At 40.2% G+C, this 23,754-nt stretch overlaps 2 protein-coding genes across 2 annotated transcripts in view; both read right to left on the bottom strand.

Moving 5' to 3' along the window:
* SPEF2 (sperm flagellar 2) overlaps nucleotides 1–23,754 on the bottom strand; it is a 184,062-nt gene that overhangs the window by 5,142 nt on the left and 155,166 nt on the right. The window contains exons 30-34 of the mRNA XM_015139859.3: nucleotides 23,329–23,558; nucleotides 9,863–9,969; nucleotides 9,389–9,571; nucleotides 6,617–6,709; nucleotides 2,911–3,090 (exon numbers count right to left, since the gene is read on the bottom strand). Of these exons, the coding sequence (XP_014995345.3) occupies nucleotides 2,911–3,090; nucleotides 6,617–6,709; nucleotides 9,389–9,571; nucleotides 9,863–9,969; nucleotides 23,329–23,558 (793 nt within the window). The remainder of the gene's footprint in view (nucleotides 1–2,910; nucleotides 3,091–6,616; nucleotides 6,710–9,388; nucleotides 9,572–9,862; nucleotides 9,970–23,328; nucleotides 23,559–23,754) is intronic.
* On the bottom strand, nucleotides 11,864–14,279 carry LOC144341393 (zinc finger protein 862-like). The gene is made up of 5 exons (XM_078004657.1): nucleotides 13,284–14,279; nucleotides 12,940–13,157; nucleotides 12,611–12,819; nucleotides 12,392–12,515; nucleotides 11,864–12,291 (listed from the first exon to the last, which is right to left on the bottom strand). Exons 1-5 carry the CDS (start codon nucleotides 14,157–14,159, stop codon nucleotides 11,940–11,942), a joined length of 1,779 nt encoding a protein of 592 aa, XP_077860783.1. The 5' UTR covers nucleotides 14,160–14,279; the 3' UTR covers nucleotides 11,864–11,939.

Raw genomic sequence — 23,754 nt, 5'->3', positions numbered from 1 at the left:
AGATGGGTAACAAGGTGTCCCAAACTCAAGGCAGGAACCATTTAGTGGTAGAAATAAATAGATAAGTGGTCCCCTGCCTGAAAGCCTAGGTCTCTTTATTTCCCTCCTTTGCCCGCTATAGTCTCTCCTCAACACAGAGAGATACTGACTTAGTGAAGCCAGGTGACTGCACTCTTCCAATGACTTCTCATCCTGCACAGAGTTAAAACTAACGTCCCTGCAGTGGCCCTCAGGGTCCTCTCCCTCTCACTTCCCTTCCTGATTACTCTCCTCCAGCCTGGTCCTCTCCAGTTCTGCTGGCTAGCCCTAGTTCTTGGAACACACCAGTCATGACCGCACTGAGGGGCTTTTGCACTCACTGTTGTCCTCACTTCAAGTGCTCGTGCCCCAGAGACCTGCAAGGCTCTCTCCCTCACCTTCTCCATGCCTCTGTTTATATGTCTCTTCACAGAGAGGCCTTCTCTGGCCACCCTAATGAACATTGCCACCCCTATTCCAATGCCTGTATTTTCCCCCACATGCTTTTTTTTTTTCCATAGAATTTATCACCGTTCGATGTAGTCTCTATTTTGCTTATTTGTTTATTGCCTGTCTTCCTCCTGCCTGGAATAATTTTTGTTCACTGCCATACCCCCGAATCAAGAGTGGTCCCCAGCACAGGCAGGTGCTCCATAAATGTTTGTGGAAGCAGTGAATGTGTGTGTGTGAGGGTGCTCCGCCCTGCCAGGGAAGTTCTGGTTATAACCTGGGTCTCGCTGCGAGAGTGCTCAGTGTTGTCAGGGTGAAACATGTGGTACTGCCGTAGGCCTTGGATAATGGGGAGGCCTCAGATCCTTTGAGATGAGATGAAGGGTGGAGAGCGTAACAAGAGTAAAGAAGAGAGGCAGGAAAGGAGAGGACATCCACACCTCTTCTGGCTGGCAAGGCCTCATGTTAATCTGTCTTTTATTCCATGCTCCCTCCCTGTTTGGGACATCATTCATTCTTTTCTGTATGAATGGGGCCAATTAGAGTCCCTTCAGGAGAGCAAGTTCGGCTTCTTTTGTGTTCCTCACGGGGCCATGTAAAAAGCATAGTTTACAAAGTGAATGAACTAATTAATTGATCAATGAATTAATGCAATGTTTACTGAGCTCTGTACCAGGCCTTGCCTCAAGTTTAGGGATGCAGAACAAAACAGATGCCTCCTGTCCACCAAACTCCCTGTCCACAGGATGCTTAGAGTCTAGAGAGAAGCAGATCTCAAGGAAGTCATTGCCAGGTGAGGAGTATCTCATAGGGGAAGCAGGGTGCACCATGGGAACATATAGGTGCGGGTCTGACATCATTTGAGGTGAGGGAAGACAGACATTAATGAGATCTCACAGCATGCTGTGATCTGGGCTTAGATCACGGATTCAGAGTTAGGTTAGGGAACTCCCATCTACAGGGAGATACAGAAACATCTCTGGGAAAGTGGCAAATTCAGTGCCCGTGAATGCACATCATACCTAACTCCTCACTTATTTGGGAAACTTATTTATTTATTTTTTTTGAGATGGAGCCTTGCTCTGTCACCCAGGCTGGAGAGCAGTGGCACAATCTTCGCTCACTGCAACCTCTGCCTCCCAGGTTCAAATAATTCTCCAGTCTCAGTCTCTCGAGTAGCTGGGACTACAGGCACACACCACCACACCCAAGTAATGTTGTATTTTTAGTAGAGACGGGGTTTCACCATATTGGTCAGGTTGGTCTCGAACTCCTGACCTCAGGTGATCCACCTGCCTTGGCCTCCCAAAGTGCTGAGATTACAGGTGGGAGCCACTACACCCAGCCCCTTATTTGGGAGACTTTTAAACTGAGGTTCTACTGTCAAAGAAGGCAGCATTCTTGAATGGAAATACATACTCCTGGCTGAACTTTCTGCCACTGTGTGTTGAGACACTATTTACAGCACACTGGTTTGAAGAGTTGTTAGCTCACTAGATATGTATCTGGCCTCACTCTGGCTCTGGTGGAATGGGAAGGAAATCTTTCTGTCCACATGCTCAGGGCCAAACTTTAAGGTGGCATTTAAGAGTTTCTCTCTTCCCTCCCATGAATGCAGTTACAGGAACCTCCCATTCCTTTCAGACTACTTCTACTTCATATTTTCACAAGTATGTGTGAAAAAGACAGAAGTTTGTGTCTAGAACATCTGAGGAGTCTGGACTGGGTGGCAATCTTTTCCCCTCTGTTTCTACAAAGGAAAAATAGAAACAAGCATCCCATCAGATGGAGCCACTGCTCTGGCTCCCAAAGAACAGAACCAAAAGCCATGTCAAGAACAAATGGGCACCTAGCAAGCACACTACCTAGCACCCTGCTGGAGACTATCCCATCCCAAAAGCCAGGGAATGCCAATGCCTTAGAGATCTCAAGGGGAAGGTGAGGTGGCATCTTAATCGGATATTATTAACCTTCTTTGTCCTTGGACACAGGTGATATGAAATGCAGGTTTCCAGTGACCGGGCTTTGGCCTGAAACACTACCAAGCCACATATATGTGGGGTGCATAGAGACCTGAACTTGTTTCATCTATCGTTTCTACACAGAATCCCAAATGGATAGGGTTGATACCCATTTCTGTTTGATTTATCAGGATCAGCACTCACGCCAAATAAAGGCCATCCTTTACAGAGTAAAGCTTGACTCCACCAAGACACTTTGAACAAATTTTGATTTTACTACAGACATGGTCGATGGCAATCGGGTCCCCAGGTCTTAATCCAATTTAATAAGGCTTTGTTGAAGACCTAGTATGTGTAAAGCATCATATTACACACCTAGGAAAATATGGAGATGAAAAGAACAGAGTCCTTGTTGCCAGTTTAGGGTCTTCAGGCATCCCCTCCAGACTCTATAGTTAGTCTATTTCTGGAATGCAATTACCTTTTCTGCATTTGGAGTGGAAGCTTCGACTTGTTGGAAGACATGAGTCCCAACAGCCACACTGAGGGCCCTGTAGACTCCTTCCACGGTGTCTGGGTGGCAAGCAAAGTAAAGCAGCATCTGTGTGTAGTCAAGTTGGGGTGGATCCTTCTCATAGTCAGCAAATAGCCTAAAGAAAAACTGCACACAAAAAGAATTCCAAAGATAAAATGGGTGCACTCTCGTAGTCAATAGTTAGTCATGGCAATGAAGAATCCCCCCAGGAGCTTTGGAATAAGGTTACCTTCTGACGGTTGAATTACTAAAGCTAACATAAAATGAAAGGTATGAACTGAATAATGTTAAGAAGAAAAGCAGTAAAAGTAAGGCCCTGAAATATTGTAAAAGAAATGTTGTGCTAATTAATGCTACTAACATATTTAGGAAATGATGTACTGATTAAGGGTAGTTGGGGGCTGCACATTAAATAGGAAAAGAGAGTCACAAGCCCAAGGACCCATTTATCTGTCCTCAGCATTCTCCGGACAAACTAGGCCCTGGCCCTAAATATGAGGCTTCTGGTCCATCGGTCTCTGTGGGAGGTGAAAGGAGGGAAAGAAAATGATGCCTAAAGCCACTGGGATTCTAGCTATTAAAAAGTCTTCAAACTGGTTCACCTCTTCTGGATTTCATACTCAAGCTACTGACCCTAGTTGGCTTCACATCCAGGCAGAGTGTGTACTAAACACCAAATATCAAATCAGCAGTTTTCTCACTCTGAATACCCAAGCTGACATTGACACAGTGTCTTGTGCATTTGGCAGCATGAGGAGTTAGCACTTGGGAGTCAAATATCCTCTGGGGCCCTCCAAAGCAGAGGCCCAAACCCGGGAACACATAGGCCACACCTAGGCACATAAGCAGCGCTGTCTGGGGAGACTGCTACCTTCCAGCTCTTCACAAATGTATATTTATGACCTGGAGAACGTTTTCAAAATGTGAATTCTGATTAAGTATGTGGTGCTGGGCCATCTAAGGTTCTGCACGTCTAGCAAGGTTCCAGGTACTTCTAATGTTGCTGGTTCTGGCCCATACTTTGAGAAGCAAGTTCCGAGAGTCAGAGGGTATTTCCACCAGGTTATTTGTTACCAAAAACCCTTACAACTATGAATAGTTTTACCTAGGCATAAATGAAGTTAACAGGTGGAAAAATAATTTCTGATATTTGGAAAATCCAACAAAAATTTAAATAATGTCTCAAAGAAATGAGAGAGTCCAGGCGTGGTGGCTCACGTCTGTAATCCCAGCACTTTGGGAGACCAAGGCAGGCAGATCACTTGAAGCCAGGAGTTGGAGACCACTCTGGCCAACATAGCAAAACCCCATCTCTACAAAAAGTACAAAAATTAGCCGGGTGTGGTGGTGGGCGCCTGTAATCCCAGCTACTCGGGAGGCTGAGGCAGGAGAATTGCTTCAACCTGGGAGGCGGAGGTTGCAGTGAGCTGAGATCTTGCCACTGCACTCCAGCCTGAAAAAAAAAGAAGAAGATAAAAGAATAAATAAAATAAGTAAACTATGTGGTGATTATGGACACACAGAAAAAAGAGCAGGTCAAGGAAAGGGGAATTGAGAGTGAAGAGTGGGGAGGGGCTAGATAGCAAGATTGAGGTGAAGTTTGACCAATGACGTGGAGGAGGGCAGGGAGTTAGCTGGGGAAGACATCCAGGGGAAGAGCATGACAGAAAAAGGGGCTGCTGAGGCCGAACTCCCAAGGTCGGGGCAGGCCTTGCATGTTTGATCAACAATGAGCAGGTTCAGTGTGGCTGAGCCAGAATGGGCAAAGGGATCATGGCAGGAGGTGAAATGAAAGAGGCAACAAGATCAGAACACACAAGGCCTGGTGGGACACAGAAGGATTTGGGCCTTTCCTCTGAGTAAAACACAGAGTTACGGAAGTTTTGAGCCGGGGCTGCTGTGATTTGATCTGCAAACTGGGTGAAGACAAAGCATAATCAGGGAGACCTATCATGAGGCCGTTGCAGCCATCTAGGTGAAGTTGATTGTGGCTTGTTCCAGGTGATAGCAATAGGGCTGGGAAGAAGTGGTCTCATTCGGGATTTACACGTTTTGAAGGTAGAACTATCAGGATTTCCTAAGGTATTGGATGTGGAGTTTGAGAGAAGAGAGGAACTGGGATGACTCCTGGGTTTTTGACCTGAGCAACTGGAAGGATAGGTTGCCATTGACTGAAATGGCACTCACTGTTCTAAGAGTGCCACACACATGAACTCCCTCTGCACAACAGCCCCACCAGAGAGGGATAAAAAAGCAAGGCGCAGAGAGGTTGGGTCATGCCATGGATACCTCACAGCTTGTAAACAGTGAAATCTGTGCTTCTATCCCAGTGTAAGAACACTGAGATTTATGTAACTTCTGAGCATTGAGTATCACAGACACCCACGGGGAGTATAGAAAACACCACTCCTTTCACCTTTTCTGTCATACGGACATCACACACATCCCTGTCAGCTATCTTTTGTTCCATAACAACACTTTCTGCTCAGCCTCCACAGTCCTGCCTCTGCTGCTGACTTTGTTCCTTTCCTCCCTGTAATCTTCCAGCAGCAGGTGGGAGCCACCTGCTCCAAAAGTACTAAAAGGTCCTTTTCTGTTTCGCTGCCAGGTGAGCAGCTCAAAGATTCTGCCTTTGATTGACATTTCTAAAAACTTCTGGCTGACAATGAAAGTACTTTGCACTTGGTATAATATTCAAACTGCCAGTTGCTTCCAACTAATAAAGAACCTGTTTATGTTGATGGTAGATTTGTTCACAAAAGCATATAGAGACCATTCCAAAACTCTCCAGGATAATTGGTTTTCAGTCCTCCAGTTTCACATTAAAAATAACAACACACAAAATACTGCCCCTGCAACTGCCAACCTTATATCTTGGGCTTTTTTGGTAACTCTCTGACCCTTTATCTTACCTGCTCTCCTGCTAGCATCTAGCAGAGGTGTTCAAAAAATATGCATCCAATTGAAGGAAATTGCTCCATTTATGGCTACAACTGGAGTGCTGCTCAATTTTGTACTGCAATTTGGAACTAATGGCTAGAAATTGAACAATCCATATATTATACAGAGTTCACTGTGATGTCTAAATCTACCATTCAGTTTTTTTCATGTCTTACTGAGGATAGAGTGGCATTGAGATTTTTAAGGTCTGGCTTTTCATTGTGGCCTCAGAAATAGAGGCTCATAAAATGCTATTATTGAGGATAATAATAATATTGAGAGCAGCAAGCTCTGATGGGCCATGGGCAACGCTATAGGCAAACCCTTGCTGTATTAGTCAAAATCAAAGAGAAATGGACATAGGTAAAATGACAAATTTTATCCTAAGCTTTTAGAATTGGAAGGAAACTCAGAGAAAAATGTGTTAACTTAGCTTATTTGACAGATGAGGAAGGTGAATTCTGAGAGGCCATGGAATTGTCCAGGTTCACAGAGAATTAACAGTAAGGCTGTGATATTCTGGCCGCTGCCTCCTCCCCTGAGCTTCTCTACACTGACTCCTCAGTGAGTACTAAGGTCTGCACTTTGGAAAGACAGCAGAGGAACTGAGGGGCAGGCGCGCAGTCCAAAGCAAGTTACACAAGTGGAAGAAAACACAAAGAAAATGGTTAGTGCTTTAATGCCACATTTTTTTGAAGATCTCAGTAATTACCTCTATAAGACGCTCCTGCCTATTAAATGGCAGAGGTTCAAGAGGATTTTCTGGAATTTTTATATCTTCATCTCCTGTAAACCACAGACCAGCCTACATAAAAACAAAACAAAACAAAAACAAAAAAACAACGAAAATTATTAAAGTATGTGTTATGCTGAGATGTTCCTCTAAAAGCCTCAGAGACTGAGCCAATCTTGTCTCTAGAGCAGTTATCTCCCAAGTAGGATGCAGAAACCACAGGGGTGTAGGAGAAAATACTAGAACTCCGATTTACATTTCTTTTTATCTCATTCTTATGTAATTTTTATTTTTACATCTTTGATAATGTTCATAATGTATTATGTGCTGTTGTATATGTATATACTTTATAAATAAGTACCCATAGACTAGGAGTGCTGGCTACTTTTTTTTTTTTTGAGAGGGAGTCTCATTCTGTCGCCCAGGCTGGAGTGCAGTGGTGTGATCTCGGCTCACTGCAAGCTCCGCCTCCCGGGTTCACACCATTCTCCTGCCTCAGCCTCTCTAGTAGCTGGGACTACAGGCACCCACCATCACGCCCGGCTAATTGTTTATACTTTTAGTAGAGACGGGGTTTCACCGTGTTAGCCAGGATGGTCTCGATCTTCTGACCTCGTGATCCACCCGCCTCGGCCTCCCAAAGTGCTGGGATTACAGGCGTAAGCCACTGCCCCCCGTCAATGCTGACTATTTTTAATGATTGGATGAGGCTTGGAGGCTGCTACCCTGTATTAATCTTGCATTAGTCATATTTTGGAGGAGTCTGTGCCCCCATTAAAAATAGCTCACATTCCTTATGTACTGTTCATGTCCTATCTGTTTGTGGAGACTTGCATGGTGCTGGTATACATTGCTGGTTTTAGAAAACTCTTTGTTAAGTAACTGAATAACTGACTCAAGATCTCGGTGACCTCTTGTTCATGACGTCCCTCTGTCTCAGTTTATAACTGACACCAATTAGAACTTCATTTCCGCAATGCAAGCATACTATTTTACCGTCCTAATGGGGCGTTTTCGACAAATCTTGTAAAATTTTGACCTCAAGTTATTTTGATTTTTCCACTGAAACAACATTGTCGGGGAGGGGTAGTGAGCTGGCAAGTGCTGATAATCTGTGAAAGGCATGCAGGCTGGTCAAGTGGGCCTTTCCAAATGGGGGTTTCAGAGGAGGGGGACCTGAGGGCGGAAGGGGAAAGGTCAGAGCTCAGAAAACAACCATTCCCAAAACACAGGCAGTGTTCAAAGAAGTATTGCTGAATTTCTCTTAAACGCAGCATCCAGTTTTCTCTAAGAAACTCACACCTTTGGTAAAATAGTTTCCTGGTTTTAGCTCAGCACTTTGGTGAAAATTGCCAACACCCTTTGTTCTTCTCATATTTGTGCAAAAGAATATTCAAATTGATATCCTATGCTGATTGCCACATACAATAAATAGCAAAGGTCAATAATTTCATGAGTGCGCACTTGTTAAAATCTTAAGACAGCTATGGAAACAAAGTAAGTTTTGCTCTGCTGCTTTTGTTTTCAAACAAAACCACCTCAACAAATTGTAAATCTACTTGGAAAATAAATGTAGCAGAACTCAAATAACCGAACACCTGTCTTGATCAGCCCTGAAAGAGCCTTGTCATAGTTTGTGTTTTTCCTTCTGGCTCAACTCTATGAGCCTGGAAACCTCAGAGCTCTCACACAAAAAAAAGGAGGCCATGCATTAAGGAAGAAAAGGGAAGCAGGAATGTATGTGATTGGTGAAATACATGTGAGATGCAGGCACCTGGAGAATATTACTCTGTTTCAAAGTTAGTTCCTTCTGAAAGTTTCCCTCTTTCATGTCTACCAGCAATGTGAAATGGTGAGCAACATAATGACATTAATAAAGATCAAGTAAGTAAATCAGGCCCCTCTCTGTTATGAAATTTTGCTTTTACTCTTTTCTTAGTCAAACTTCTCAAAAATCAGTTGATTTTTCTTGTTTTCACTTTCTATAGACTCATTCATTTCCTCAACCCTCTGCCATCTAACTTCTGTAATTATTATTCCACCACAATTTTTCTAGCACAAGTTACCAGTTACATCCCACCTGCCACGTCCAATGACCAAGTATTACATACCCTACTGGGTTATCCATCACTTTCCTTGAGTGATCTCATACAATCATAAATTCAATAACCATTTATATGGTATTGACTCGTGATCCCTTCTGTATGGGCCATATTAGACGGGACATTTCTCTCTTCATTTCCCACAGATATTTCAAACTCAACTTCTCAGAAATAATCTCAACATTCATCACCCTCTCACCCCAAAGAGAAAAAACTTGCTCCTTTCCGTGTGTGTGTGTGTGTGTGTGTGTGTGTGTGTGTGTTTAAATCACTGTTCTTTCTACTCTGGGAGCTTAGAGTGTTGGACATTGGGCTTATTAAAAGCTTTGCAGATGATTCTAATGTACAGCCAAGGATAAGAACCACTGGTTAGGAACTCAGGAGAAGAACAAAAAAATTTATGTAACTGCTTTCAGAACCCTTTGTTCTCCTGGAAGTTCTGACTTTTTCAGGTCTTTTCCCTGGGGATGGAAGTCAGGCTTCTGCCTGGGGCTTTGACACTGCCTGTGCTGCCTCTGGGTGCCTAGATAAGGGCAGCTGAGAAGCAACGCACTGGCCTGAGACCTGGCAATGTAACATCAGTGAGTAATTCACTTCTTAGGTCACGAGTGTTCTGGTGTTATCAATGCCATCAGGTGCTGGTAACAACCTGCATATACTGCTCGAAAGTGATGGTGCCCAACTGCGCCTTATCCACAGCCTTGAATTTCTGAAGGGTCTCAAGGAGCTCCTCCTCCAAGGGAATAGGCCAAGGCATTGAGGTTACTAACAGGAACTTCCGCCAGTCCACAAACTCAGAGTTGACTGTTAATAAAGATGTTAATTCCTGTAACTAGAAGAAAGTTATAAAGTTATAAAGGTAGTTATAGATAGAAACTCACTGGTTGAACATCACAGTCTCTATAATATTCCAGTGACAGATCATCACTTATTTTTCAAATATTGAGCATGTGCATACTATATGTTTTAATTGGAAGTTCATTCATTTTTCATTCACTCACGTTTCATTGATTGCATATTAAATGTCAGACCCTATGCAAGTACTCGTTATTTTAGAACTATTGATGCATTGATCAAATAAGAATGCTTAAAGCTTTAAAACTCAAACAACATAGAAGCTTACTTCAGGTTGGGTAAGGTGCATCCAACTACTAGGAAAGTTGTTTGTGCCAAGGTTCAGGGTCACCAAATCGATCAGAATGTCAGTAAATGCTTTATTTCCTATTATGCCTATAATACAATGAAAAATATTTTGTCACTTGGTTTAGGTGATGGTTTTTATATTCTTTTGCTAAAATAGAAGTAATGAGTATTTGAAAAATCTCTTTATTCGTATTATATAAAATGGTAAGTTTTAAAGAAACAGAAGACATTTTGGAAATATAAAAATAATAATTTCCTGATGCTGTCTCATTATTGTTTCTCAACTAAGTCAAAATGTCTTTTTTGGCTTAGTAATAATTAAATCCAGATTGGGTAAAATTATAAAACTGTATACTTTTTAGTTTAGAGTGTTCTTTGACCTTTCACTCAGAATAGGCTGAATTTTTCAAAAAATATATGATTTTAAGGTTTCTTACATGCAGTAGAGCACAAGAGTAAAATATTTTGGCAAATATTAAATAAAAGTGTTCCAAATGCATGCAGATCACCACTACAATCAAGGTAATACATTTATCCTCATCTTGCCTTTTGGATCAGACCATATTTGCTTTTGTAAATGCAGAGAAATTTGAATTGTTAAATTACCGGATTGAAAGTGCTAATTTAGTCACCTAATTGACTCAGTATTCCTAAGTATTTCATGAAAGACCACTAACCTTTTAAATTATTTGCTCTTATGAACTAACCTACTTAACTCAATCTAAAAGAGATATCTACCTTGTTTTTCACTTCAAATTGCATGCACATGCATTAAGAAAGAAGTAAGAAAACAAAATAAATGAATCTACTTAAAACAAAATATCTGGCTAACCAACACAAAGAGGTACCTTCTAGAACAAGGAGAGACTCCTAATGTGTATCCAGGGATCTTTCAGGTCCAGAGTACATAGCTATTCTTTGTTTTGGGAATAAAAAGAATGAAACATAGCCTTGCTATCCCAAGATTTTCTTTTTACATCGAAGTTTTTAGCATTTCTAAAAGTTCTCATGAACTTTAGCATTTCCTCTAACCTCCGGGGAAATGCAATAATCCTTCTAAAATCTCAGTGCTTCAAACCAAATACACAATTTTGAGATTTGGAAGGTAATTTTCTCGGTAGCAGGAATGAAACCTTTCTTCTTTGATATAATTGGCCATTCAGCAGGCTGTTCAGAAATACATTCTGTATCCTTTTTCATTAAACTTAAGCATCCAGTTTTATAGACACGAGAACATTTTCCCAGATGGCAGAATTTTCAGTGATTTGTGGTTTATATGATCCTATGTTGGTTTTTAGATAAGTCAGACATAAATCAGTCATGTTCTTCAAGCTACAGCCATAAATAAAATCTACTGAAACCATGAAGAGGCTCAGAGTATTTTAAAAATCTTGTAAGCTGCAATTCATTTCTGCAATCTCGAATGGATATGGTGTAAAACAAAGTGTAATAAGACAATACCTTCGGTTTACATAAGAATTGTTTACCTGAGGATTTAGCATGAAACGTGAAAACTGTTTTAATATTTGCCTTTGTTACTTACATGGCCAAAGCATGTAGTGATATAGTTGCAATAAAATAATTACATAAACTTACAAATTTTGTTCACAGATGAAAAGAGAAGCTCTCTTTCAGTTTGGCTCTAAGTTAATTACCTAATGCAACTATCACTTAGAATTATCGAGGAAAAATAATGAATTGTATGCCAGGCCTAAGGGAACTCAGACCGTAATCATATTCTGGTCACCCTTAGGGATAACTCTCAAAAAAAACGACATCAAAATAACACCATTGTGTGGAAGCATACAGCTCCACCAAAATAGTGTGAAAGAACACATGAATACATAAGGGAAGTTAGAAAGCTATAGAAGAAACAATCTTGGGCTTTTTACTCTGTATGTTTGGAAGAAGCCAAATGCCTTTTGTTTGATGTGAAGACAAGTTACTGTTTTACTTTTAAATTTCAGGTTTCTGGAAAATATTTATTTTATTTTATTTTTTTACTATGCAAAAGAGCTACATTCATATGCAACAACAATGTCAACATTTGCATACTGCTAATCACTTTCATAATGGCTTTCTGAGTTTGATGAGCAATCTGAATTAGGTCTTGTGTCACCAGTTGAAGACAGTGTTCTTGTATTCCATAAATGGATAGCTTTCCTAGGGTCAAAATTATTAATGTCTGGAGAATTCAACTGAATAATTAGGACATCCGTCATAATTTCAGCCTTGATTTTTGCATGCATGTGTGACTTGGTCCATTTCACCTGACTAAAGCCACGTTCTGCTTCAGCTGAACTTGCAGGAAGGGTCAACACTAGATCGACCAGTGTCAGGATATTTGGATACTTGTGTAAGTAAATGGAATTCACAAAATCCCAGGTCAATTTTCGAATGTTCGGAAATCTAGGAGGGAGGAGAAGAAATGGAAAAGGTTAAGACTCCCAAGTTTTACCCAAACATTTATAAATATCAGCCACTTTCCTCAGCTTGCTTTCTTGCTTACCTGGCATAAATCTCTAATTTCAACATGCTCCATTCAGTATCCATTTCACTAAGTTTCACATTGGCAGCTTCTAATACTGGTTCATAATGTGCAGTCAGGATGGATACCTCTTTTTCTCCAAATTCTATAATCAAGATACCAAAAATGGTCACATATAAAAAAGAAACTCACACAGACCATCAGAGAATAATAGGTTCAAAGTCAGCACATATAGATTACCTTGATTTATCTTTGTGGGCCATAATTTAAAACTTCCAATCATGGTAGCCCTCACCACATTTTGGCTGGCATCTCTGAAACAGCCTTGAAGCCTCTTGATAAGATGTGTTAAAACAATGTTTCTCACAGCAGAAATGTTTTCTTTCCCTCTGAGGCAGTTACCATGAAAGTGTGTGGCTGAATCCATCATGCGTTCTTTTGGCCCTAGTCTGGGGAGAAAAAAATCACCCAAATAACAACTAACAAATTAAATGAAGAAACATATGGCAGATAATTTCACAAGTCAAACTGTCTAGTTTGACAGACCTCAGATCATCCCAACCTCTCACCTTGTTTGATACATTTGGAGCATTTCCAGCATTGACTCTAAAGTGGCAAATATGTCAGCAATTGAGGAATTTCTATTCTTACTGACACCAGACAGAATGCTAAGGACATTAATGACATCCAACAAGAAGTGGGCAAATTTAACAATGTCAGCTTGGAGAAGGGACTCCAGAAGTTCTTTGGATTTCTTTTGATTGGTGTCACTTTTGCCTTCGCCTGCCTGTAACACAGATTGGGAACAACACGGTGGTTATCTTTCCCAAAATTATTATTCCAAGGATCTCAAGAAAAGTATTTTCTGTGATTCTGAAAAAGTAAAATAATGTGGCATTTCAAAATTACTTACTGAGTACAGTTGCCGAACAATTGCAGGATATCCCTTGAGAAAGTTCTGGAGGGCTGCCTGTAATCCTTGAAGCCACTTCCTGTCTCCTATTTGAGAAGGCATCACAGGTCGAAGGTGAAGGCCTTTGAAAGCAGTTCTCAGAGCACTCTTATGAAGAGGAGAATTGCGATAAAAGTGATAAATGCTGTGAAGGAGATCTTTGACATCATTGTACAGAGGAATGTTCTGGAACACCACTTTGTAAGATAGTTCAAGGTGATGTGCAAAGCAATATACAGTCTGTACACATGGTTGTATTTCTCTTAATAGCAGGGCCACCTCATTGTTCTCTCCCTCTATGCCATGGGTACCATCACTTCCAAAACCAACCAGCTTCTTTGCCCAGTCTTGGCTCGACAGTCTAAGTTGAAGATTTATCTCTAGAGTTTTCTCAGTGGCATTTTTTATTGCCAGAGGATCATTTCTTTCTACTGTCTGTACCCCAACAAATTGACAGTGCACTTTTCCTGCATGTGCAAACTGCACATAAACAAGTTCGACTTCTTTGATTAAACTGTCTGTGATTCCATCACTGATGACAGAAAAAAATTTACTTTTTTCTAGTTTCTCTCTTAGATTTTTTCGTTCTACTTCAGCAATAAAGTATGTAAACATTCTTGCTGATTTTTTAGTTCTGAATACTGGGCCAATATCAACACCTTTCATATCATCCAATTTGCACATCCAAATAAAATCTTTGAGGGTACGTCCGGTCTTGGCAATAGCATGGCATGATCTGAATAAGTTCTCTACTCTCCCGAGGGTTACTTTGCTCATGGTCCTCATCATTAGTTTGGTGGTGGCTCTGTTCACTGGAGAGCTACTTGTTGCTTCCATTAATGAAGCCTGGCATGAGCCTCGCTGAGTTGATGTGCATTGAGAAATTCAGTCCTAAAGTTGTCAGTACCATAAAAGAAATTCACTTGACTTCCCCCTGACTTCACTCCATGCTTCCGACACAGGGCACAGAATATAAGATTTAATAGCTCATCATATAAAAGCCATGAATATTTTTTAAGCCAAATTTTCAAAAATTGATGGCTTCTCTTTGGAAGGTAATGGTCAAGCTTCCGTGGCCTTTTCTGCTTTTCGGTGACTTTATTCACATCATCCGAAGGATTCCTGCCTTTAAAATAACTCCACGTTGTTATTTTAAGTAATCACAATTTCTACCCTCAGTTTTGCTTAATCTCTGACCCCCACATTTGCTCACTATTTTTGGAAAAATTTTATTGAGTGCTTATTACTTACCAGGCATTCCGGTAAGTGCTTTAACTAGTTTATATCACAGAATCCTTACAATCCATTACCCCTATTATTTAGTTCAGAAAATGTACTGACTATTATTATCACCGTTTTATAGATAAGAAAACTGGGGCACAGGGAGGTTTATTAAACTGTCCAATGTTGCAGTGCTTGTAAGTGGTGGAGCTGAGATTCACCAGTAGCCCGACACTCCACAGCCTGTTTGTACACGTCCCTCTTCCACGTGTCTTGTATGAAGAAAGGACTGCTATGTTCTTCTTCGCTTTAGAATCCATTTCTCCAGGCATAAGAGTGACATGACTTTTAGCTAAAATTTTCTTCCCTTGGTGAGAAAAAGGAATAATAGAGCTTGCATGGTAGTGTGTCTGCAAGATCTGCCTTGGACATCCCTTCCCTCCTGCCTAAGTCCTACCTTCTGTTGCAATGCCATAGCAAACTTGTTAATTTACAAAAAAAGGATGTGAAGCTTTGAAATCCTTGCCAGGTGGTTTTGTAAAGGAGCTGTGCTTCATGCCTCATCTTTTTCTTTCCCCCGAAGGTCTAATTTTTGACACATATTTGATTATTTGTCAGACAAGCGGACATATATTTATCTGAACAGAAGGATAAAAAACTAAAAACTACACAAAACAAAGTCCTCAAGTACCAGTTTCTCCCTGAAGGCAGAGATCCTAGACCACGTATATGTGTCCCTTCTTCACATTCTTTGATGCTACTAATCATTAGATTATATTGTCCATTTTATCATATAATAAAAAATTGAATGTGTTTACTAAAATATTTCATGTTGACATATATTCAGGGTTTTTTTGTCAATACTTTACGGTTCTAGGGTTTGACCCCTCTGACTAGAACTAAATAATGTGCTTTGTAAGTCTGGCTGACTGCTAAGCACTTGGTAGATGCTTAGGAAAATTTATCTTCTTTCCTAATTGGTTTTCATGATTTCCTATCTCAACCTCTTTTAATTGAAAACCTTGACATTAGTTGATCTGTCTCTGCCTTTCATACCTTATTTGGGTCTATCTTCTCCTTTACGTTCTTTTTTTTTTTGAGATGGAGTCTCGTGATGTTGCACAGGTTGGAGTCCAGTGGCACGATCTCGGCTCACTACAACCTCCACCTCCTGGGTTCAAGCAATTCTCCTGTCTCAGCCTCCTGAGTAGCTGGGAATACAGGCACCTGCCACCACACCCAGCTAATTTTTGTATTTTTAGTAGAGACAGGGTTTCACCATATTGGTCAGGCTGGTCTCAAACTCCTGACCTCAGGTGATCCACCCACCTCAGCCTCTCAAAGTGCTGGTATTACAGGCGTGAGCCACCACGCCCAGCCTCTCATTTGCTTTTTAGTCAGTCTTTTGAGGCTGTAATTAAAATAGACCCCTGGTTTTGCAAATTCTAAATGTTACTGTATTTCATTTAAAATTAGTCTCCTTGTAGTTGACAGCTACTGCCTTCATTTTCTTACTCAAACATTGGGCTACTTGTCAGTCTTCCATATTAGGCCTGTTGCACTATGCCTGGGGGCTGCTCACATGATGCTGGTGAATAAATGAATAAAGAAATGAAAAAATAAAGTATCTTTTTGTTAACATCTCTTTTTGTCTCTGTCTCAGAGACAGAGGGTACACATTCAGAACTCTAGGCTGTCGTGGTTAAGCTAGATCATTTAGCAGCATGGTTTTTACAGGAGTTCAAAGGCAGAAGTAGCTATTGCTGCCTATGTGAGTCAGCATGAGGGTTAGCCCAGAGGCTTTTGAAACTGAACTTTCCAGGAAGAAAAGGAGGGGAAGGGTATTCCAGGCAAAGGGGAAAATGGAGCAGCTGTGGAGATTCTGAGATTGCATGACATATTGAGGGAGCATGGTAGCTCATGGCTGTACTCCCAGCACTTTGGGAGGCTGAGGTGGGAGGAGCACAAGCCCAGGGGTTCAAGACAGCATAGGCAACACAGTGAAACCTCATTTCTACAAAAGAAAAGAAAAGAGAAGAAAATTAAAAAAACAAATTAGCTGAGCATGGTGGCAGGCACCTGTAGACCCAGTTACTTGGAAGGCTGAGGTGGAGGGGGTGTGTTGAGGCTGCAGTGAGCCATGATTGTGCCACTGCACTCTACCCTGAGCTACAGAGTGAAACCTTGTCTAAATATATAAATATATATATATATATATGTGTGTGTGTATATGTGTATATATATATAAATTTAAATTTAAAAGTAAATTTAAAATTAAAATTTACATTTAAAAAATAAAATTTAATTTCCAATACTGATTGTGCTAGTTTCAAAACAGAATTTTAGTTCTATGGACAGATTTTCCAAAAGATATTACCTTGAATTCTGAGTATATACTTTCATTTGTCTAACGTAAGTTGTCTGGCTTCAGAATACCTGTGTGTTTCATTCTGAAGACACATTTGAAACTCTACCCATAAACAGTTTTAACAGGTCTAAAGCCTTCTAGATTCACTACTGCATTTCTGCGATATGAATCTGACCTAATGGAAAGAGTTCGCCCATTGAAAGAAGCAAAGGCAGATGGGGGCCATAGTCCTCTTTGCTGTAATCCCCATATTTTGCCACTTGCTGTGATAATTCTGTCAATAACACCTATTCTTCTATAGTATTCCCTTCTCTAAGAAATCTTTCGGTATTTCTTGATTTGGGTTAATGTCAGACTAACTTAGACAATTTTCAGATCAAAATACTTACCTGCAAATACATAATATTGTATTTTAATAATTTTCTCACAGGCACTAAGACTGGTAAAATCCATAGAACTTTCTAGTTACTCCTTTCAGGCAACCAACCACTCCGGTGCCCTTATTCCTGCCTCTGGGTTCTTTGAGGCTTTGCAGAGAGACTGACAGTGCCTGCCACTCTCTCACACATAGCCTCTTCCCTGCTCCAATCCATTCTCCACGACACTTGGCTCTAAATGCCTTTGAAAATCCTTTCCTACATGTCATTTGCAAGCCACTTGAGACTTCACAACCTGACCACAAGCTCTCTGTGGTCCCATCTCCTGCCTCTTGTTTCTTCACAGTTCCCTCAATACGTCATGCAATCTCAAAATCTCCACAGCTGCTCCATTTTCCCCTTTGCCTGGAATACCCTTCCCCTGTTTCTCTTCCTGGAAAGTCCAGTTTCAAAAGCCTCTGAGCTAACCCTCCTGCTGATTCACATAGGCAGTAATAGCTACTTCTGCTTTTGACCTCCGGTGAAAACCATGCTGCTGAATGATCTAGCTTAACCACGACAGCCTAGAGTTCTGAATGTGCACCCTCTGTCTCTGAGACCAGTCATTAAATCCATGGGTCTCGGCCGGGCACGGTGGCTCACGCCTGTAATCCCAGTACTTTGGGAGGCCGAGGCGGGCAGATCACGAGGTCAGGAGATCGAGACCATTCTGGCTAACATGGTGAAACCTCGTCTCTACTAAAAAGACAAAAAAAATCAGCCGGGCGTGGTGGCACGTGCCTGTAATCCCAGCTACTCGGGAGGCTGAGGCAGGAGAATGGCGTGAACCCGGGAGGCGGAGCTTGCAGTGAGCCGAGATCGCGCCACTCCAGCCTGGGCGACAGAGCCAGACTCCATCTCAACAACAACAAAAAAATCTATCTGTCTCCAAAAGGGATTCAAAAAAGGGGTCCTTGCCAGCTTCTTAGAGCAATGTTACAGGCCTTAAACAAATGCTGCCTCTTTTGAAGAAAAAGAGAGGGTGTAGAATTTGCTAAACTATGTTCTCTTCAGGTAGCTTCTCAGTAGAAGCAAAAATAGCTATGAACCAAATCTCTGCAGGCATTTCATAGAGTACCGATGGGCTTACAAGGAAAAAGGGTTCTATGGCTTAAGTGTGGACAGAGGAACATTGCTAAAGTATTCTAGTTTCAACAGAATCCAAATTGCTTCCATCAGAAAAAGGCTGTCTTCCTTACGTACTTGGCATTTGATGTTTGGAGACAAGATGTACCTACCCAGAACTTACTGGAGTACACAAAATTAATGTTTTTGTTTGGAATGCTTGTACTCCCTAGGAAGCCACATTACTTTATGATTTAATTCTACTAGGTGATGTACATTTTTTTTTGGAAGTACTCAGCGGTAATATTGCAAATGCCTACTAGGGTATTTCCATCTTCAAGACACCAAGCTAACATTTTGGATAATAGACTACCTTGTATCAATATTGTATAATATTATATATTATATACTAATATGACATTACTATAATTATATAATCAAGTCACAATGGCTTATATGATTACACTTAAATTGCACATTCTATGTGCTATGCTCTTTCTAAGCACTTTACATATATTAATTACTTTAATCCTCATAACAACCTGATTTCAATACATGGAATATGTATCATTATTATTCTTATTTTACAGATGCAGTAACTGACACAGAGAGAAATTTAGTAACTTGTCCAAGATCATATGACAGTCATTTGACAAGAGGTGAACTTGAGAAAGAACCGTTTGGCTCTAGACATCCCATCATAGACTGAGGTGGATAATAAGTGAATTAACATATGAAAATGTTAGCAAAGGATCTGACACATAGTGACCAGGTCAAATTGGCTATTGTTATAATTCAGAAAATATTCAGTAGATCTAACTCTGCCGGGAGTATGCTCATAGGAATGATTCCTAGGATACGCGATGGAAAGAATGGTTTGCTAATTCATTAGCTTGCTTTTACTCATGCTGTTCTCATGCTTCTAAAGTATGGATCTTTGCTAAGTGGCAGGAAAAATGCAAGTGTAATCAACTGTTTCATTGCATTTTGCATGATCTCATTTGATTATTATGTATAAGGTCATTATTTTTCTGGTATATTTGTGTCAATCATATCAATAAATACTATTTTAGGTCTCATCATTACCTTTACCAAAAGAGAGGTAGAATCATCATTAAGTGGCAGAATTTGACCAGAAAAGGAGTGTTGAATATGTTACAATACATGATGCTTTTCAATTTTATGTTTTCTTTAGTGAGGGCTATTTTAATGAAGACTTTTGTTTTCGAAGGAATTAAACAATATGTAGCAGAAAACCCCTGAAGCTTTAGTTCTTTCCATTTACATCCTGATACCATCTTGTCACAAGAATTTAACCCATTCAGTCATTGTTTTAATAAAAGATTAAATAATAATCCAATAATTGTATTTGTGTGGCATGATTAAAACTTGCAAAGTGTAATTTAGTAACATCAGTGCTCCTTATAAATCTGCTAAAAAATCTTACCATGGGCATAGTAACATAATGGCTATTATATGCAAATATGTATGCTTCCCCCACAAAAAAAATCCATCTGTGTTAACATATTTTAGTGAACTTGAAAGTTGCATCTTAGATATTATATGTTACATGGGCATATATGAAATAATATAGGAAAATGTTTATATTTCTTGGCATAGAAATAATAGCAAGTTTGAGCAGGAAGTTCTGCAGGATCACACATTTGAAACACACCATGTTCAGTCAGCTCCTCCATACTCTCAAACCTGTTATCACTCAGTAAGATTGTCTTTTGAAATTGTAGAGTTCTAGGGTAAATACAATGGAAGGTATCATAAAGGATTGTTTTCCATTTCTTGGAAGAAATACAACAAAAGCCTTCATTTAAAAGACGGATGGGTGTGTATCATGTTTCTTAAGTGAACAATTGCCAAATGGGGTAGAAAAACAAAAAAGTCAGAGTATACTTTGTGGGGCCAGAAGAGACGGGGAAAAGGGGTGAGCAGCAGTTAATGGGTTTTCTGAGGCATGGCCATTGTCAATGTTTGGAGCCTGATTTCAAGGGTATCAGTAGAGAACCTCCAATTCTGTGACTCTGGAAAGCAGAAAATGGAATAGTACTTTTCTCTGCCCTCTATAAGAATAGTAAGAATAATAACAATGAACATTACTCCTGTCAATCAAATTCCCAACACTTATTAATTATTTTAGATACACCTAAAAAGCAATATATGCAATACATAGTTTTTCAAATGGTATAATTGAGTTAATAGAGAAAAGAGTCTAAACTGTTTGCCCATAGACCATGCATAACTCACTTTGAATGATCACAATCCCCAATTCCTACAGTATTGTATAGCCTTGTAAATTCTGTGTTAATTACAACTGTTATTCTTGCATATGGGTTAATTCTCCAGCTTGGCTGGGTGGAGGTGGTTCCTCAGACAGAGAAAGTCTCCTCTTCCATTCGCCTGAAGTTCATGCAGTTGGAGAAAGAAAAGCAGAGCAGTCTCCTAACCGTTTCCCAAACATCATGCTCCTATCCTCACGCTTCTTGTCTGCAGGGTTTCCAGCAGCTGTTTCCCTAGCTGTAAACATTCTCTCTAGCCTTGCCACAAAATCTCTTTACCCTCTTCAATTTCCCCTCCTAAGTTTTGCTCCACAAACTTTTCTCTGACCAATTTCAGGGCACACTGATGCTTTGCATTCTTGAGCACTTGAATAACATTCATATTGTGTCCCAGAAAGAACTCTAATAGTTGTTCATATTTCCTTCTTCTTTGCTTGCCTTTTCAAATTAAACTCTCAGCTCCTAGAGCAAGTGGTTTCCTTTTACTCTGCTTTTTAAAAAATAAAAATTAAAAAAAAAAAAACTCTTTCTGTTTCTCCCTCCCTCCCTTCCTATATTTCCTCTCCCTCCCTTCTTATTTCTCCCATAGTCTGAAAACATTTATCTGTCGACATCTTTGTTTCCCAAGGGTTTCTAGGGTTAATCTTCTGAGACACATGTCAAGTTATAGCTGCTATTTTTTAAAATTTATTTATTTATTTATTTATTTTATTTTTATTTTTTTTTTGAGACGGAGTCTCGCTCTGTCACCCCGGCTGGAGTGCCGTGGCCGGATCTCAGCTCACTGCAAGCTCCGCCTCCCGGGTTCCCTCCATTCTCCTGCCTCAGCCTCCCGAGTAGCTGGGACTACAGGCGCCCGCCACCTCGCCCGGCTAGTTTTTTGTATTTTTTAGTAGAGACGGGGTTTCACCGTATTAGCCAGGATGGTCTCGATCTCCTGACCTCATGATCCACCCGTCTCGGCCTCCCAAAGTGCTGGGATTACAGGCTTGAGCCACCGCGCCCGGCCTAAAATTTATTTTTAAAATTTTAGTTGAAATATGAGCTATGGATTTGAGGTTGGAACCAAGAAAGTATTATGATTAGCATCATGGATACTAGGGTCCCTTCTGAAAGATATTATAAGTGGATCATAATTTTCAAAATCCACTTCTACCTATGCAAGTGTCCCCAGATGCCTTTAGTTTTTACCTATTAATTGAGTGATTTCCTCCCAGTCACCAGAATGTAGGATTAAAGCAAACCACATGTCATGATTAGAATCCATTTACACATATCTTTTTATTTTATGTGTAAAATAATGGCCTGGATAAAATGAAGAGAAAAAGCAACTCTGAAGAGGGAAGTACATAATAACAGGGCATTGTGAAACTCGCACCATGGAGAAGAGGGTGCACTCTGCCTGACCAAAGGACTGAAGGGATTTCATGGGCTGATTTGTAAAGTCGAGATTTTTTGTACCTGCTGATGGCCATGTTTCCTTCATGCCCAAATGCTGCCAAACAGCACCTCTGTCCCTCCACAGCTGAAGTATTAGCTTTTATACCTTGGAGTTGTAAAGCCTGCTCTAGCTGATTTGATGAGCTGACATATCAAAGCACAAGGCTCACCCAGGCACACACATATACACCAATTTCACCCACTGGGCTTGGCAAGGAAGCTTTCAGACTTAGAGTAATGCTCTTTTTACTAATGATATATGATGTGAATTTCTAGAAATACTGAACTTTTTTTTAAAAGTAACATTGTATTAATACTAAAGTCAGTTGATTATGCTACAGGCAAAAGTAATAATTTCCCAATAAGTAGTATATGTTGAAAGATAAAAGAAATCTGCTTATGAGAGGCAACTTAGTTCAGTGAGAAGGGGCAAGAACTTTGGATCTGCAGAGTTCTGAATGACATATGATCATAGGCAAAAAATCTGCTAAACTCCTCTGCGAGTCAGTGTCTAGACCTTTAAAGTGGAGATGATAATCCTATGTGATCTGTCTGAATTACTTGAGCTATCAATTTACAGAACTCATTGAAGAATATCTGGAAGTAGGAAAAGCCTGAATAAAAAAAAGCCTGTGCAGATGCTGTAGGTCCATGCTGATAAAATGTGAAAGAGCTAAAATTGTTGGGTGCAGAAAACATTTACACATACACATGAACAAACTAATTAATTAAGCCAACATTTTCTGACAGCTTATTTGATTCTGCTTATGGTCTACAAGCACTGAGGGAAAAGGCCAACATAAAAGGGAGATCTTCTATTCCCTGGTCTCCCCTCAGAGAGACACAAACTCATAATCTCAATACAATATCTAAACTAGAAGTATGCATAAAGTCTTTCTGTAAGCTGCCAAGTGGAGTAATACTCAAATATACAAACCTGTCAGCAAGGGGCGGGGAGGACAGGAGAGGGAATTACCAGGAATGAAGATCACCACACTGCTCAAGCATTATTCACAGTGGGTTCTGCTTGTTTAATTAGGGTCTGTGCTGTATGAAACAAATATTTAATAAACTAGAACAAAGCAAGGACATGTTTTAGTGCTACATGATCCCATAGAGCTGATTTTACTTGCTGGCAAGTGATTGCTGTCCTGGTTAATCTTAACCTTTTTTTGTGCTCTTTTCACAATAATTATTTTTCTTACCTTTAGGTGCCATATCTAAGAACTGATCCCGAAGATTGTCAAGATGTTCGATGGTCAGGGTGCCATCTTCTTCCTTTTCTACAGGTGGAGGACGTATCGGTGGGGGAGGATCTGGAAAGACTTTTACATTGCCATTAATGAAGAAGTCTTCTTGGTTTAAATAAAGTTCATTCTGAATTTTTGTAGATGTTTCAATGTGATAGCGAGCTACGTCAGTTAATTTTTCTACACTGAAAGTGGTAAAATGGATAGCATTAACCCCATGAAAGATACTATTAGATTAATAAAGTTTGCTTATAAGACATACACACAAAAGTAAACACATTATATAGCTCTTAGACAACTCCATCTGCATGCTTATAAATTTCAATTTGTCCCCAAATCTATTTTGTAAAAAGGCAGGGTATAAATAAATGCAGATTAAAT

This window comes from Macaca mulatta, chromosome 6 (genome assembly GCF_049350105.2).
Source record: "Macaca mulatta isolate MMU2019108-1 chromosome 6, T2T-MMU8v2.0, whole genome shotgun sequence".
Taxonomy (NCBI): domain Eukaryota; kingdom Metazoa; phylum Chordata; class Mammalia; order Primates; family Cercopithecidae; genus Macaca; species Macaca mulatta.
The sequence above is the reverse complement of the archived record's forward strand: the minus strand, read 5'-3'. Positions and strand labels throughout refer to the sequence as shown.